The 18290-nt window shown below is 37.9% G+C and overlaps 2 protein-coding genes across 11 annotated transcripts; one reads left to right on the top strand and one right to left on the bottom strand.

The window, feature by feature from the left end:
* The first annotated feature begins 258 nt into the window (after window positions 1-258).
* On the top strand, window positions 259-15331 carry LOC109193548 (formin-like protein 20). 10 transcript variants are annotated; one of them, XM_019344392.1, is made up of 18 exons: window positions 260-755; window positions 1307-2013; window positions 2094-2315; window positions 2392-4039; window positions 4154-4829; window positions 4912-5038; window positions 5987-6058; window positions 6964-7062; window positions 7182-7223; window positions 8930-9010; window positions 9080-9130; window positions 9287-9368; window positions 10130-10224; window positions 12007-12078; window positions 12169-12285; window positions 12444-12512; window positions 12621-12687; window positions 14409-15331. In XM_019344392.1, the coding sequence occupies exons 1-18, from the start codon at window positions 683-685 to the stop codon at window positions 14561-14563; spliced, it is 4455 nt and encodes a 1484-aa protein (XP_019199937.1). In that variant the 5' UTR covers window positions 260-682; the 3' UTR covers window positions 14564-15331. The 10 variants fall into 10 exon arrangements, 8 of the variants coding, with proteins under 8 accessions (XP_019199938.1, XP_019199939.1, XP_019199940.1 ...); XM_019344390.1 differs by having other exon boundaries at window positions 2392-4087; XM_019344389.1 differs by having other exon boundaries at window positions 2392-4530; window positions 4561-4829.
* A 1307-nt stretch (window positions 15332-16638) lies between these two features.
* On the bottom strand, window positions 16639-17517 carry LOC109193516. Its single transcript, XM_019344358.1, has one exon. It carries the CDS (start codon window positions 17515-17517, stop codon window positions 16639-16641), a length of 879 nt encoding a protein of 292 aa, XP_019199903.1.
* Between the last annotated feature and the right edge of the window lie 773 nt (window positions 17518-18290).

Genomic DNA, 18290 nt, shown 5'->3' with positions numbered 1-18290 from the left:
GTAGATTTGTTTTTTTATTTCTTTGGATTTCATTAATTTTCTCGTAACGTCTCCTCTTGCGGTTTGTGCACACAAAATCTCTCTCTCTTACACGTCAGCACTTGTCTGTCGGCATACTCCACGTGTACGTAGACACCAGACCATTAATCTAGCCAGCCAGCCAAATCCCGTAAACATCCAGCAAAATCCGGGCCGGGGAAACGGTCCATAATGTGGATCCGGGTCATACTCTTCCAAAATACACCATTTTCACCTTTTCCAGTCCACTACGTTTCTCTTTCTTTCTCTGATCTCTCTCTCTCTCTCTCTTCACAGCATGTGACGTTTTCTAAAACAATGGCGACAATCAAATCCCATCAGTTTATTGACTTTCCTTTTTCTTACCCTCTCAAACCCCTAATTTGAAAGTCTTCTTTCATTTTGATCCCTCTTCCTCGCTCCACGCTGTCATTTCTCTCTCTAGAGTTGGAGTTGCAGTGTGGTATTGGGAAGTTTCAAGCAAGGCTGTAGTCTGGGGTTTTCTGGACTGCTGTAGTTTGTGTTTAAGTTGATTGTAGTTCTGCAGCTGAGTTTTAGGTGGGTTTTGTGATTGTTGCACTTGCAAAATTTAGGGAATTGGCAGAGATCTGTTGAGTGAATTGCAGGGTTTTGGATCCGATCGTAGGAGAAACAGCGCCACTAGATGGCGCTGTTCAGGCGTTTCTTTTACCGGAAGCCGCCGGATCGGCTTCTTGAAATCTCGGAACGGGTCTACGGTATGATTTTATTTTTAAAATTCTGTCCATTTCTTGTGCTGAATTTTGTTTGCTGAGTTTAAGTGCGGTTGATGGGTGTTGGATTTTTTTGAGGGTCTCATTTTAGAGTTGCCTATTTGACTTCTGTTGAAATTCAGCTCCGCTTTGCTCAATTTTGTTAACTTTGGTTATGGATTTATATAGTGTTGTTTAGGGCAAGCTGCATTTACTAGTACTTAAATCACAACTTGAACGTGGATGTATCTATTATTTCTTAGCTGAATGTAAAACAAGTTAACTAAAAGGTTGGGCAATTTTTTGTCATATGAGAGGAAAGTGCTGAAAATTTGTTGTTCTTCAACTTGGGATGATTTTGGCATCTAAGTATTGGGGTGGGAGGGGGCGCTAGTAAATGGTGTTTGAAGGCACAGCTAATGTAGTAATCTGGCATTTGCTTCCCTTGCTGGTATTTGTGAACTTGGTGGATGATGTTAATTAAGAGTGCCATAATTAGAACTCATTGATCTGATATTGTTTTGAAGGCTATTTATTTATTTCTATTTTATTTGCAGTGTTCGATTGCTGCTTTTCCACTGATGTACTAGATGAAGATGAGTATAAATCTTACATGGGTGGGATTGTAGCTCAGCTACAAGACCACTATCCAGATGCATCTTTCATGGTTTTTAACTTCAGAGAAGGGGATAGGAGAAGCCAAATATCTGACATCTTGTCTCAGTATGATATGACTGTCATGGATTATCCTCGGCAATATGAAGGGTGTCCACTTTTGCCATTGGAAATGATCCACCACTTTTTGCGGTCTAGTGAGAGTTGGTTGTCACTTGAAGGTCAGCAAAATGTGCTGTTGATGCACTGTGAGAGGGGAGGATGGCCTGTGCTGGCCTTCATGCTTGCAGGTCTTCTTTTGTACAGAAAACAGTACAGTGGTGAGCAGAAGACACTTGAAATGGTATACAAACAAGCACCTAGAGAACTTCTTCATCTTTTGTCTCCATTGAATCCGCAGCCATCCCAGCTTAGATATCTTCAGTATATCTCTAGGAGAAATCTTGGTTCAGATTGGCCACCATCAGACACACCTCTAGCTTTAGATTGTATCATACTTAGGCTCATCCCTCTATATGAAGGTGGAAGGGGCTGCCGACCAGTAGTTCGTGTTTATGGTCAGGATCCTTCTTCAACTACATCTAACAGGAGTTCCAAGCTCCTTTTTGCAACTCCAACTACAAAAAAGCATTCTCGACTCTACCGACAGGTAATGCTAAAGTTCGAGAATTTCAGAGTCAAAGACTAATTAACTCAACTCTTAAGTTTTCTGCTGACCTCATACTGCAGGTAGAATGTGAGCTAGTTAAAATAGATATTCACTGCCGTGTCCAGGGGGACATCGTTGTTGAGTGCATACATTTGGACGATGATCTAGCAAGGGAAGAAATGATGTTCAGGGTCATGTTTCACACAGCTTTTATAAGGTCAAATGTTTTGATGTTAACCCGTGATGATGTTGATGTCTTGTGGGATGCAAAAGAGCAGTTTTCTAGGGACTTTAAGGCAGAGGTTGGTTTCTTTCTTTATCTTCCTTTCACATTTAACCAAAGCTGTAGGAGTTGAAGCATGCTCACTTTTGTATCAGGTACTCTTTTCGGATGCGGATGCTGTTCGACCTATTATACCAACAGAAGCACCAAATGAAGATGGGAATGAGACAGAGAGTGCCTCACCTGAGGAGTTTTTTGAGGTGGAAGAGATATTTAGTAGTGCAGTTGATGTGCTGGATGTAAGGGGTGATTCTGATACCCATGCGCAAGAGAGCAGGGAGGATGATGAGAGTGATGGAGTAGTATGGAAGGAGGAATCAGAGCACCACTCTTTTCAAGATTGCGCATCTGAAGAAGGAAATCAGAGGCATGATATTAGGATAGATTCTAATAATCCTGAAACAGGTGTCAACATTATGGGTGAGGAGTATGTTGTGTTAGATTCCTCTGATGTGATTCTCAATGATTCTGGTAATGGAGAATCTAATTCAGTAGTTTCGGGTGTTTGTGATAAATCAGTAGAAGTGGAGAATAAGCAAAATGGGGAAACTGCACTCACACAAAAGAAGCTAGAAAGGCAAGGTTCAGAAGAGAAGACTGGAGGTGATAGTAATAAACAAAAGTCTGAGAATGCACCTGTCACTGCTTCAAAGAAACAGCAGTTAGCAAACCCAAAACCTTCATCAGATACCACTGCCAAAAACAAATCTAAACAACAAGAATCTCAGGGAAACGTTTCAAGACAGGCTAAGCCAAATGTAGTATCTCGATGGATCCCTCCTAATAAAGGCTCTTATACCAATTCAATGCATGTATCATACCCACCATCAAGGTATAACAGTGCTCCACCTGCATTTGCACTTGCTAAGGATTCTCAGTCAGGTGGGAAATCAAGGTCTGCATCTCCTCGTACTTCTACGGCTTCTACTGCTTCAGTGAATGGTACTGCTGAAGCAGCTGGTTGTGCACAGGGAAAACAGTCTTCTTGTCCTCCATCATCTGACACATCAATGTCTCAAGCAGCATTAACTCCCTCTTCCACTTCTCCTCCAGTTGAGTGCCAAGACCTACAAGATACCGGCTCCTCATCATCTCAAGACCCATGTGTGCAGGTAGAAGGGAGTGGTGTCTCAGCATCTTCTCCACATCTATATTTGCCTCAACAAGAAAGCCACAGCGTAACAGTTTCTACCAATAGTCATCCTCCTCCTCCACCACCCCCTCCACCTCCCTTGCCCCTGTTTTCTACACGCATTGTTGTCTCTACTTCATCATCACCTCCTCCTCCTCCACCACCTGCACCCACTACCTCAACAAGCTGGGCTAATGTAGCTTCTTCTGTGGCACTGCCTAAGTCTGTGCCAATTCCACCACCGCCCCCTCCTCCACCATCTGCAGCATCTACAGTTAAATCTGCTAGTGTTGGAGGACCTTCATATCCACCACCTACTGCCCCTCCTCCACCTCCACCACCTCCTCCTCCTCCTCCTATGTTTAGAAGTACTCCTTTGTTTGTGTCAGGTCCTGCAAATTTCCCATCAACTTTACAGGGTGTTCCACCTCCCCCACCGCTGCCTTCACAAAGTTGTCCACCACCACCACCGCCACCTCCTCCCCCCCCACCACTTTCACATGGTGCTCCAATGTCACCCCCTCTTCCTCCCCCATTACCTTCACTTGGTACTTCACCTCCTCCACCGCCTCCACTACCACCTTCACGGGGAGCTCCACCTCCACCTCCCCCACCTCCTCCACTACCTTCTTCACGGGGAGCTCCACCTCCACCTCCCCCACCTCCTCCACAAGTGGGAGGTCCTCCTCCCCCACTTCCTCCATTGCGCGGGGCTCCTCCTCCCGCACCTCCTCCATTGCCTGGGGCTTTTCTTCCCCCACCCATTCCACCAAGCCGGGGAGGTGCACTACCTCCTCTGCTTCCACCAAGCAGTGGAGGAGCACCACCTCCACCGCCTCCGCCAGTTCGTGGAGGAGCACCACCTCCACCCCCTCCGCCAGTTCGTGGAGGAGCACCACCTCCACCACCTCCGCCAGTCCGTGGAGGAGCACCACCTCCACCGCCTCCGCCAGTCCGTGTAGGAGCACCACCTCCGCCGCCTCCACCAGTTCGAGGAGGAGCACCACCTCCGCCGCCTCCACCCGTCCGAGGAGGAGCACCACCTCCACCGCCTCCACCAGTCCGAGGAGGAGCGCCACCTCCACCACCCCACGGAGGCGCACCACCACCCCCACCACCTCCAGGGGGTCGTCCACCACCCCCACCACCTCCAGGGGGTCGTCCACCACTCGGAGCACCGGGCCCTCCACCACCACCAGGAGCTCCTAGACCTCCAGGTGGTGCACCTCCTCCACCTGGGAGAGGTCTTTCTTCAGCTAGAGGGCGTGGACTTTATGGGAGAGGACCTCCTACAGGAGCCGCTCGAAGATCTAACTTGAAGCCACTGCATTGGAGTAAGGTATCCAGGGCAGTACAAGGAAGCTTGTGGGAGGAATTACAGAGAAATGGAGAACCTCAAATGTATTCATCTGCATTGTTGACATTTACAATATATATTGTTCTTTTAACCTCACGAATTTATTGATATTTTTTTCTCATGCAGAGCACCGGAATTTGATGTTTCAGAACTTGAGACTCTTTTCTCTGCCATAGTCCCGAAGTCAGATAAAGGTGACAAATCTGGAGGGCGACGGAAGTCTCTTGGATCCAAGCCTGACAGGGTTCATTTGGTAATAAGATACGAGTACATAAAGTTAACTCATTTGTTGAAGAGATCAACTTTTAAGAATGGGTGGTTCTGTTTCCTTGTATCCACTTGTGTGTCATTATGATGGGTTCCTTGTGATTTACAATCCTTTTTCTTGGGCAGTTATGCACCTTTTTGGTGGACTAATTTTTAACTGTATCTCTCTATGAGATCTCTTAAGTGACACTCTCTACAGCATGCATGCACATAGAGCACTTTTCACCTGTTTAAACTATTCAGAGTTTTCATGCGTATATGATTATGATTAATTGGACAAAGTTGCAAGCTGTTCTCTGTGAATGATGAACATTTAGGTTCATAAAGGCAGCAGTTGTTTCAAGAGTAGTTGTGCTTTTTCCAAATGATATATCATACTTATACATAAGCACTAAGCAATACTGAACTTGTCACAAAGTAGAATATGACATGTAATTATGAGATTATTAAATGTTGTTTGCAATTGTAGTTTCTTATGAATGGATGGGTTTGTTAACCACTATAATATTTGATTGAGTATTTACTTAAGGTCTAAAGGAATAAATAAGCTTCCCAGATACAGGTTAGACTTTATCACCTAAACCTATATAAGGAGGGCTACACATTGGTTATAACTGGTTGATTTAGCATCTCTTGTTAGACAGAAGGAAATATAAGTTAATCAGATGTGTCTTCTGAAGTAATTTTTGTAAATTATAATAATCAGAAGTAAAAAGCCTTTCGAACATTTTTTACTTTTTCTGTTTGAGTTTTACTTTTTTCCATATTTTTATTTTTATTTTATTAGTTTTTAATTTTTTCTTTTGGATGGATTCAATTGGGTAGCTTAGAGGATAATTACTCCATCAATTGTTTCTTTTACCTTTTCTAGGGTCAATTTGCAGTTTTTTTGTGTTGTTCATGCTGCTCTGTCTTTTTTTTTTTTTTTTGGTAGATTGACTTAAGAAGGGCCAATAACACTGAAATTATGCTCACAAAAGTCAAGATGCCACTTCCAGACATGATGGTTAGTTTGTGACTATTTATATTTTAAACATTTGTTATTCATTCAGAGCAGGCTTTATGAGATGTGTTTATTTATTTTTATTGAAAAGATAAGCTTATAATTGTTGGCTTCTGCAAAAAATTCTTATTATAGACGTCTGGAAGATTTTGTTTAGTGCCTTATGAGTTGGATGCACCATTAGGTTCACTAGTTTATGTTTGAGTTTAATGTTTATTAGGAAATCTTTATGATTTTTTCATGAGGATTTCATTTCTTTCCCTTCTTTAGTTGGTACCTTGGACTCTTGGAGAATGAAGCTCTATAGTTCATTAAAATTTTGCAACTTATATGATAAGATGTTTCCCAAACATGTATTGTTGATTAACATGCCTTCTAAGTGTACTCTGGGGATATATGAATGCAAAATTTCCTTAAATATTTTTATTCTCTTTGTCACGAACTATAAATCTTTGTGAATCTTTATAACAAATGCTTTGAGTTTTGGTATAGTGGTGGTTAAAGACACAGTCCAAACTTCTCTAGGAGGGACTTGGATACAAAAGCTGTGTGTCCTCATCTTCCACATACAGCACTATCTTTGAGCTTCTTAATGTTTGTCATTGTGTTATGCCAATGATCAACTTTTGCCAACTACTACTCTACTGGTAGAATAATTTACTATTGCCATGTTAAATATTAGAAAAAGAACTTAAAGATGCATATTTTACTATTGACTTATTAAGGTTATCTTTATTCTTGCACGAGAAAGGCAGAAAGAGGTTCTTTGGGTCCTTTTATTTTTATTCTCAATTGCTTCTTTAGAAATCATGTTTATTATTATTATTATTATTATTATTATTATTATTATTATTATTATTATTATTATTATTATTATTATTTCCAATTCCATGGACTTACTCATGCAGGCTGCTGCATTGGCTATGGATGAGTCAATATTGGATGCTGATACAGTAGAAAATCTAATTAAGTTTTGTCCTACAAAAGAAGAAATTGAACTTCTTAAGGTGAATTAACTGGTCTTAAGTTCTAGTGTCTTCAGCACACACAAATACATTTATTTGCCTTACCATCTTTCTGTATGAATGCCTATTGATTTTTGAATTTTTCTATTACTGCTGCATAGAATTACACTGGTGACAAGGAGAATCTGGGGAAATGTGAACAGGTATGTTACTAGATACTCTGTAGTATACTATATATTAATTTTTGAGTTAATATGATGTTTGGAAGCTAATGCATAGTTTTGATGCATTTATTCCATGTTGTTTGCTGTCTTTATTTAGGATGTGTAGTTTATAGAATCTAGCTGAATATTGTGCAAGTATGATTATCTGCTTCTTGTTCCTTTTTACTAGATACTCTGTAGTATACTATATATTAATTTTTGAGTTAATATGATGTTTGGAAGCTAATGCATAGTTTTGATGCATTTATTCCATGTTGTTTGCTGTCTTTATTTAGGATGTGTAGTTTATAGAATCTAGCTGAATATTGTGCAAGTATGATTATCTGCTTCTTGTTCCTTTTTACTGCAATTTCTTTTATACATGGGAAAGGTATGAAGAATGTGATTGCATGCACTTATGGAAATGACATGAGAAGACTGCTCTACGTATATTCTTAATATGCTGCTACTCGAATCGTTAAGTACAAAGAAAAAAAAAATCCTTGCGTCAGAAATAGCATCCTATCCAATGAAAACCTTATTTTATCTACAATAATCTATATATATATATATATATATATATATATATATATATATATATATATATATATATATATATATATATATAATTCATTTAAAGCAAGTAATGCCAGTTGGTGAAGTGGCGTTAAACATCCCTAGCAGTATGAAAAGAGGGGTCGTGATGATATCATCTATGTCCATATTGCTCCTTGTGGAGTAGATCCCGCATCCAACTAAGTCTTTGACCAGGGAATGGGAGAATTCCCATTACCAGTAGCAGGCTAGCCGGGCTGTGAGCACAGTGGGAATGGCCTTCCCAAAAAGACAGCCCTGGCTGGGGTCAGCATAGAATGAAGGAGGTGGCCCTAATGTTGTGTTGGCAAAGCCAGCTTATTGTGGTGTTTCGAGTGGATAAAAGCGGACGTGGGAACTCAGGCCAGGGCGCAGCATAACTAAGAGAGCCATTCCATTTAGGGCTAGAAAAATGGATGGGCACGGGCAGTCAGCCGATTGGTCAAATGATGACTACTTCACCTTTTGTCTTGATTAGTATTAGTTGTCTATCCCTGAATGGAATGTGAATATGGGACGGAATAGAAAGAACAAGAAGTGCTAGTGCTACACGGTTGGTTTTATTTTTTGTTGGGGTGGGGTGGGGGGGGGGGGGGGAAGCAGAGCAGTTACATATATGTATGTATGTGTGTGTGTGTGTGTGTGTGTGTGTATATATTTATTTCTGTTTGATTAATTGTCTACAAGTGCATATGATGATTGATCTATATCACTGTTTAGAGTTTAAACTACTTGATCTATATATTTATTATAGAGTTTGATTCCACGCGTGGCACCTTCATCAGTTCCAGAAAAAACTGAAAGATCCAAAATAAATAAATAAAATTAAGAACATATAATGCCCATAATCTAATGGGTGGGTGGGGGGGGGGGGGGGGAGCAGAGCAGTTACATATATGTGTGTGTGTGTGTGTGTGTGTATATATATATATATATATATATATATTTATTTCTGTTTGATTAATTGTCTACAAGTGCATATGATGATTGATCTATATCACTGGAGTTTAAACTACTTGATCTATATATTTATTATAGAGTTTGAATGTGTTGTTATTAGATTATGGGCATTATATGTTCTTAATTTTATTTATTTATTTTGGATCTTTCAGTTTTTTCTGGAACTGATGAAGGTGCCACGCGTGGAATCAAAATTGAGAGTTTTTCTCTTCAAGATTCAATTCAACTCACAGGTTTTTACACATCTATAGTTTTCTGAAGTCCTGGATTTTGTTGTTGGCTAATCATGGCTCTTTTGTTAGGTCTCAGATTTCAGAAAAAGTCTGAACACTGTGAACTCTGCTTGTGAAGAGGTATTCCATTGATGTTGGGTTTTATTTTATTTTTTAAAAAATTGTACTTCCATTTGTATTATGCCCGCCCCCCCCCCCCCCCCCCCACCCCATCCAGTCACCACATGCATACTTCTTTAAGTTCTACTTTTCTATAATTAACTTTTGCAAGGGCAGGTCCGGAATTCTTACAAACTGAAGGAAGTCATGAGGAGAATATTACAACTTGGAAACACATTGAACCAGGGAACTGCCAGAGGTATTAATATCTACACTGAGAGGGTCTCATTTATTTAAGGCTCTGAGAAGTAGTGAAGCATTTTCTTTCTTATCATTTTATATATTATTTATCTGACACACCATTTTCTTTTTATTCTTTTTATTTTGCTATCTTTGTTTGTTTTGCTTTGTTTTTGTTTTTTGTTTTGTTTTTTTTTTTTTTGGGGGGGGGGGGGGGGGGTGTGTCTATTAGGCTGTTCAAACTTACAACTGTTATGCACAAGATGAGCTCTACAAAGCAATACTGTTATTTGATGATTATAGATTATGAGGCTGTTTAAATGCATCCACGTTATAAAAAAAAACCCTAACAGAAAAAAAGAAGTGATTGCTTAAATCAACAATCGTGTCATGGTGGTCCAATTTACTTGGAAATAAATGCACAGTTAATTGTCAGATAAATTGGTAAAGTGAATTACTATATGCTTCCTTTCTGTAAATTTAGTAATTTGAGTTCCAATTTATAGCAGTTTGGATCTATATATCCTGAAAAATAAAAGTGAGAGTGATCCCTTTTTACCAAACACTGTTTTGAATAATTGAGAAACTACAACATAGTAAAACCAGTGATATTGTAAAAATATCAAAAGAAATTAAAAACATTGCAATCATCTAATAAAAATTATTTATTTTATACTTGGACTTTAATCAGCTGCTCTGAATCTCTGATTTTATACTCTATACAGTCAATTTTTACAGTATACCATCAGAATTAAGTTCAATATATCTACCTTTCTCCAGGATCTGCTGTTGGATTTAAATTGGACAGTCTTTTAAAACTTACTGATACTCGTGCCACTAACAACAAGATGACACTCATGCATTACCTTTGTAAGGTAATGCTCAAATCTTAGTTTCCCAGCTTCTTATTTGTGTGATGAATTGTTATTGTTATTATTATTATTATTATTATTATTATTATTAATTAATTAATTTTTCGCTTATGCTATTCATGCAAAAGAATGATGTCATTGATATCAAATATATCAAATACTGAGACCAGGAAATTTCTGTAGATTTCTGCAAAAAAAAAAAAAAATCTCTTGGATATATGTTATTGAAATATGAGTATGATATTGCATCAACTTTTTCGTTGGTGCATTTTCATTTTCTCAATTGAAGCATTGTATTACGAATTATCTACTGGAGAAAGGAATGGTGAATGATGGTTGAAGCCTGTTTAGTTATGCCAAGGTGAATTTGGCTTTAGGATTGTTTGATGTTATACTATGTGGCACTACAGCTGAATTGGGATTCATCTGGATTCAACATAGTGTTGGTGTCCTTGTTTTGATAGCATTATGCCATGGAGTTTAATGTGTATGAACCGTTGCAGAAGTCTTTGGGTTGGGAAAGTGAGACTTTAACATTGAAAAGAGTTTGCGTAGGTTAGGATCAAATATGCACAGAACTTCTGGTATTTGGGCTATTATATGGAAAGGCTCTTTGGGCATCCATGAAGTTGTGATTCAATTACTCCCTTTGCCCCATTGTCCCCCCTGTTTACTTTTTGACAGCCAGGCACATTCTTCTTTGTCCTCTCTTTGATATATATTTTTTTAGAATTTTAAAAATTGATCTTCAGTATTTAGTACTTAGTAGAGCTTTGAATGTAGCTTCCAAATATATGAATATTATTTGTTAAAATTAAATTAACTAGTACAAATTAAAAACAGATTGAGCACTTCTCATTATTCCTACCAGACAGTATAACAGAGGGAGTATCCACATTGCCAATTAAATGAAAGCAGTGGTCTGTGTGTAACTAGTAGTTCTATTTGGCTGTGACTCTGAGTTTATTTGGTTGGTCCTAAGAGGTAGGTAGCATTTGGTAGATTTACTTGCCTAAAAAATTATAATGATGATCACAAGCAAATTATGGCCAAATAAAGATATAGCATTAGTCCATGTGTAATTACTTATTTGTTTGTGGAGTTCATTTGGTTGTCCCTGAAAGGTAGCATTTGGAAAAGTTACTTCCCTTAAATTAGTATGCAAAAGATTTTCAATATGATTTGGTTGTCCTTAAAGGTAGCATTTGGAGAAGTTCCTTCCCTAAAATGATCACTGGCAACTTACTTGCATATGGTTTTAGGATAATGATATAGAAAATTAGTATGCAAAAGAGATTCATGACTTCTGGCCCTATTCATGTTTCAAACATTGCAAGGTTTTTATCAGTCTGTGATGTTGGCATATGTATACCTACATAGGGTGTCTAAATTATAGTTTTTGTCTTATATGTGAGCAATATCTTTAATAATCATTTTAAGGCCGTCTTCTAATACTTAGATGATTGTGTATATGAGTAAAATGGATTGAAGCATGTTTACCAATCATATAACCATCATTTACGAGTTCTGTAGCTTGTACTAAAGGGTTCACTTGGTTCTGTTTACTAACCTTGTTATGCGTATTCTCAAAATGTATAGGATCTGCCTTCTGATTTCCAGACTTCACGTTCTAATTCTGCAGATTGTTGTTTTTTGTACATTTATGTGTTTCAGTTTTCGAATTTATCACCTCCACCCTCTTTTTTTTTTTTTTTTTTTTTTGCTCACTCTAATTGGTGTTAAGTGCTGTGGAGGCTGTTGTTTAATCCCTTTCTCTTCTATTAGGCTTTTGCTTCAAGGTCACCCGCACTTCTGGACTTTCATGTGGATTTTGTAAGCCTAGAAGCTGCATCAAAGGTTAGTATTTAATCTCTTGTTTATGATTAACAGAAACAGAAAAATTTAGGGAATCACTAGAATTTACTAAAAATTGATTTGGGCCTTCAGATACAATTGAAATCTTTAGCAGAGGAAATGCAAGCAATTATCAAGGGATTGGAAAAAGTAAAGCAGGAACTAGCTACATCTGAAACTGATGGCCCTGTATCTGAAATTTTTCGGAAGGTATCACAGAAATAGTTTTTAATTCCACATTCAGCTGCAACTTGTTTTTAAGCGCCGTCTTCAATGGCAAACAATCTTCTAAGCCATATTACAGGAAAATGATTTCAGCATTCAGATTAATTCTAATTAGTTTCCTCATTCACACCCTTAATAAACAGACACTAAAAGAATTCGTTGGAGTTGCTGAAACAGAGGTGTCGTCTGTGACGAATTTATATTCCACAGCGGTAAACTCAAACATTTTCCTTTACTCAATATTTTATTTTTATTTTATTTTTTGCATAATTAGATCTAATTTTCTTCTGTGGTATCGAATCTCTGTACTTGATGCACAGGGCAGGAATGCAGATGCACTGGCACTGTATTTTGGTGAGGATCCTGCCCGCTGCCCATTTGAGCAAGGTTAGATTTGTAACATATTTCCTATCTCGAAGATCATTTATAAACTGAGGAAATCTAGCTGTGCCTTCATGAGTTTTGAAGATTTCCATTTGTTGGATGACTTGGATCTTATGTAGTTATGTGATTTACAACAATTAATATATCAAACACAACTAGGATTGACATTTTCACATTCTCCACTTGGGATCTTTCTGTAAATAGAAATAGGGCTGTATCAAAACTTATTGAAAACCTCTTCTTAAGAGGACTGAACGGACCTGATTCTCTTAGGTCCGTTTGGAAACTCAGAAAATGACTTCCGGAAGTTATTTTCCGGATTTTCCTGTGTTTGGGTATTCAAGGAAAATAGAGTTGCAGGAAAATATTGATTCTGGTCCACGGAAAAAAGATTCAATTTGGCAGAAAATGTCTTCCTAGATTTTTAGTTTAAAGACATTTTCCGGATTCTTTATTTTCCATGTTTATCTTCTCTCTCATCTCTTTTCTAATTTTCAGATTATTATTATTCCCACCACTACCAACACACCACTACCACACCCACCACAATCACCACCACACCAACACCACTACCCAACCATCACCACCACTAACACCAACACCACCACCACCACCACCACCATCACACAACCATCCCCATCATGATCACCATCACCACCACCACCAATACCACCACCACCACCATCACCACCACCACCACCCCACTTATTATAACAAATAATATGTTCATTTTTCTAGAAAATGAACCAAACAGGAAAAATACAAAAGTTTAACTTTTAGCTAAACAGAAAACTAGTTTTCTGACCTTCAGCCAAACACCAAAAAATTAAAATATTTTCTGGAAAACGAGCCATTTCTTGGAAATCATTTTCCAGGTTTCCAAACGGACAGGACTAGTTCAATCAACAACTCATAGTAGCCTGGTCAAACCCGGATCATCTTTCTTTTTCACTCTTCTTTTTACAATATTGTCTGAAATTGATGATAAGTGATGGAGAAAATAGCCCAAAAATAGTCATGAACTAAATTGAAAATAGTGTTGGAGAGCCTGCATAATTATTCTCAAACATTGTTGAAAATGTGCTAACATTTTTATGCATATTTGTTTATGTAGTCAATGGTCATAGTCTCATAGATAGTGCTGATGCCATAACATATAGGTGATGGTTATTAATAAGAATATTATTTAGCATGTGACAATAGAGGAGGCTCTTTCCATGAAGTAATTCTTTATCTTCATATTCTGGTAACCAGGATTCATGAATTTTTTTTATATATACTTTTGATCTTATGGAAGTTGTCCAAGTACAAGTGAAGATTAGAATCACATCATAAATGTTTGTACTGTCCTCTACTCTTATAGTATATTAAAACTAGGACTTCAAAGTTCAAACATTTTCTTCCTTGTTTACAGAGTACTATTTCATAACAGTATAGCTTTATCAAGTGGTTCATAGCTCTAGTGGAAGAGAAATGAAGTTGCTAACCAAAAAACAAGGAGTGGAAATCAATTCACCCTGAACCTATGATATCATTAGTACCCAAAATGTCTAGTTTTAAATGATGCTTTCTTGATTCCTCTTTTCTCATTCTATTGATTGTGGTCTATGTATTGTATGTATCAGTCAGTACAGTTTCGTGATTTTGCCACTTTTGTGTCAATTATGACATCAAAGAGACAGAGTGCTGATTCTAATTTGATTGGTGTTTGATGATTTATGCAGTTACTGCAACTCTCTTAAACTTTGTGAGGTTGTTTAAAAAAGCCCATGAGGAGAACTTGAAACAGGCTGAATTAGAAAAGAAGAAAGCTCAGAAGGAGGCTGAAATGGAGAATGCTAAAGGAATTAACCTTACAAAGAAAGGTCCTAAAGGATGAGAATTGTTTAATGTCTTCCTGCCCGAGGAATTTATGGTATCAGACAATCTGTCTTCATTGCCTTGTGGCACTCATTGCACAAAACCTCCAGTACTTAGGTAAGGACTTTGGCTTTGTGGAAGTCAAGGTATGAAGTGCATTTCTAAGGCTTGTAAACCTGAAGTGCTGTTAATGGCTCAACTGGGGAAGCAGAATCACATGCCGGTGCAATTTTTGGATAGTAGCCGGTTGCAGACAAGTCAAACCATCACGCAACGACTCCTGGAAGTCATGTCAAGTGCTTCGACCAAGAGAGCTTCTCAAAATAAAACTAAAGAGAGTGCGTGCTTTTCAGAGTGTAAATTTTGTTATTGATTTGATGAATCACCTTCCATATGCCATGGTCGGACAGGTTTCTGCACTCGACACCTGAGGTATTTCCATCAAAACTGTAAAGTGGAAGACCTGAAGGTATCCATGAATCTTGTATAAAACATAGCACTGTATCTAGATTCAATATTTTGATTAATTCATTGTAACATAGGAGAGGTTCCTGTCCATGAAAGAATTTGGTGGGAATTGACCACGAAATTTGTTGTACAGAAATTAGCAGAGGGTAGAGTAGGGTAGTAGGGAGATAGGATGTGTTAGTGTAACACTGATGTATCAAAGCATAGGCTGGCAGATTAGATGTCTCTTTCTTTTACTATATGCTAATTCTTTTTCTGAACATATATTTTTGTGATCATGTCAAGTATTAATACAATATTTTGTTGGTTAAGTTGTCAACTTTGGTTTCACTTTCTGGCTCTAGAGTAGTATGGTAGTTGCTTTATCCAATGGAACTGAAAGTCTTGTCTGTGATGTAAGAATGAATCCGGCCGGGTTTTGGTGGGGTTTACTTTACTTGAACGGCTAAAACTCTCTTTTGCAGTAATATATGTTCCTACGTGCCTGCACTGCATTGTATTGACATCAGTTTTAGGCTAAGGTTTGGTAAATGCTATCTTATATTCCAATCTAACCAACCCTTCAAAAAAAAAAAAAAACAAGAGTCAATAGGCCCCTAAACATTATATGAAAGAGTAATTAGATTGTCGAACTTAAAAAATGTGTAATTAAATAAATTTGTTTTTTTGATGCATTTGACTCAGTAATTGATTATTTACCGGTAATATCCGGTAATTAAGTTTCAGTTAGGGTTTGACTATTAAATCGGTAATCGTCATTGTCATTGAAGAAGAAGGCGATGCTTGTAGCCTGAAGGTCGCCTTTTTTTTTTTTTTTTTTTTTTTAAACCAAGATAATCAATGGTGGTGTGTGTCGATCAACGGTGGTCTGTATGTCAAGTCATTGAAATTTTATCCGTAACCAACGATAAATAGGACTTATGTAATTGATTTTAATAAGTTCATGTACATTTTTAAAGGTCATGGACCTAGTTGCTCTTTTATTTTACAATGTGTAGGGGTGTATTTGAATTTTTTTTTTTTTAAAGAAAAACGTTGATTCTATGCTAATTACAATACCAAGAAATGAATGGCCGCCCTAACTTTGTAGTTTGTACCAATTATGACCAGTATTTAGCAAATACAAAATCAATCAAAAGGACAAAATAACTGATCTAGAAGTCAAGGGAAACTGCAGTGCCTCTAACCATTTAGCAACTCCTATCCATAATCCAATTAAGTGTTGGAAGTTTGTGGCATAAAAGCTTATTAGCAAAAGAAACTGAAGCCAAACAATTGAATTTAAAGCTTGTAAGTTGATAGTTTCATATCAAATTTGGAATTATATATCTGGTCCAAAGAAAACTATACAAAAGTGAAATTGTAACTTGTAAAAGCTTGAAAGAAGTAAATTTCACTTTTGGTCCCTGAACCATTATACATGACTATGTAACTTGTATTACACTTAGTCCTATCGTCTAATCTACCGATCAACTATTGCTGGAAGTACTCCTTCCGGAAGAAGCAAATGCAATGCTCTTTTTGGTCAGAAAATTGAACGGCAGGACCAAATGTAATAAAAATTACATAATCATGCCTCCAAAAGTGAAATTTTCTCAGTTTGAAAGTATAAATAATTGATTCTTTTCACCAGGGAAGGCCTTCAACAATCTTTATACTCCTGCAGCTGCAAGCTAAGGATTGATCTTGGGCAATCTTCTTCCTTCCATCTTTGTGTTCCTCACAAGTTGTGAAGAAAAAGTAGGCAACAATGGTGTCGAGTACGATGAGAAGAGCGTACAGATATGCAATGAACAACCCCTCCAAAGCAGCTGAGAAAACCCCATCATCATGATAAGCCCTCACAACTCTGTATTGGAACAGAGCTTCAACTGCAGCCATGGTGGCGTTGATTGGGAGGGCTAATGATAGTGCTGTGGCAATCCTTGTCTTGATCAGAACACAAGCCTTAAGAAGTGCAGTAAAGCCTCCCCTTTTCTGGGTTGCTGATAGAATCAATGCCAGGTTGCAGATTAAGGAGAAAACCAGAGCTCCAATGGCGGAAAAAAACAGGGAAGAAAGGCCCAATCCATAATCTGCCAGATTGAAGGCAATGAATAGGGAAGAGAGGGTGAATAAGGAGTTGCAGATTTGGGTATGAATCAAAGGGATGTGAAGTTTGAAAAGACAAGAAAAAGATGGCCATGGGCATTCTTGATTGGTGCTCATCATCAGCGCATGAATCACAGAGGCTTTGCAGAAGAGAAAGGAGGAAAGGGTGGAAGGGAATGCAAGAACAGATATGGCTATGGTGTGAGAAAGCTTTGTATGGAGGATGGAGAAAAGTATTGAAGAAGAAGGAAGAAGAGAATGGATTATTGGGATTTGGGAGGGGAGCAAAGATTGCAGCAACAGAGTTGAGGCTGCAAATGGGAAAGCTAAGAATGTGGCAATGGTGGTGAAGTAGTGGTACTTCTGCAGAAAAGTAAAGATTGATCTCCTGAGAATGTTGGATGGTGTTTCCATGGAACAGATTGATCTCACCTTCAACTTCAAGAGGAGTTGTTGTTGGGGAAGGAACAGATTAGTCAATAGAGCAAATTAAAGCATATGGAAAGAGTTGTGAGAGTTTGATTGAGGCATTTTTTTTTTTTTTTTTTTTTTTTTTTGGACGACGAGGGAGATCTTCACTCACTATCTCTGTGGCCTGGTGTGTATTAGATAAACTTTGATGTTGTGATCTTAGTCAGCAAATTGTGGGTGCGTATTAGATAAACTTTGTGTTGTGATTTTAGTCGGTAAATTATTATTAAGAAGATTGGGGTTTGAACTCATGACCTTGTGTTACAAATTTATATCCTTAGCTATCTGCGTACTGGGATTAACTAATTAAGGCATTCATTTACAGGTGAGGTGAAGTCATTGCTTTCATCTCTCATTAATTAGTTTGGCTAAGCCTAAGCTTAGCTCCTGCCTGGTTTTGGCTGCGACCCCACCAAATTTACAAACATACAACCAATATGGCAATGATATTTTTTGTAAATACAAAGATAAATAGATAATTATATATTAGGATAAGGATTGAAATAGACCCTTTAATTATATACCAAAGCATAATTAGACCCTCAAACTAAAAAACTTCTAATTAGATCTTTAAACTTGTTAAATTTACATAATTAACATATTTATTTATTTATTAAAATAATAATATTTATTTTATACAAAATTTAAATAAATAAATACATATAAATACCCATGGCAGCTTGGCAAGCTGGCATGGCAATCATCCATGGCAGCTT

Source organism: Ipomoea nil, unplaced genomic scaffold, assembly GCF_001879475.1.
Source record: "Ipomoea nil cultivar Tokyo-kokei standard unplaced genomic scaffold, Asagao_1.1 scaffold1895, whole genome shotgun sequence".
Lineage (NCBI taxonomy): Eukaryota > Viridiplantae > Streptophyta > Magnoliopsida > Solanales > Convolvulaceae > Ipomoea > Ipomoea nil.
The sequence above is the reverse complement of the archived record's forward strand: the minus strand, read 5'-3'. Positions and strand labels throughout refer to the sequence as shown.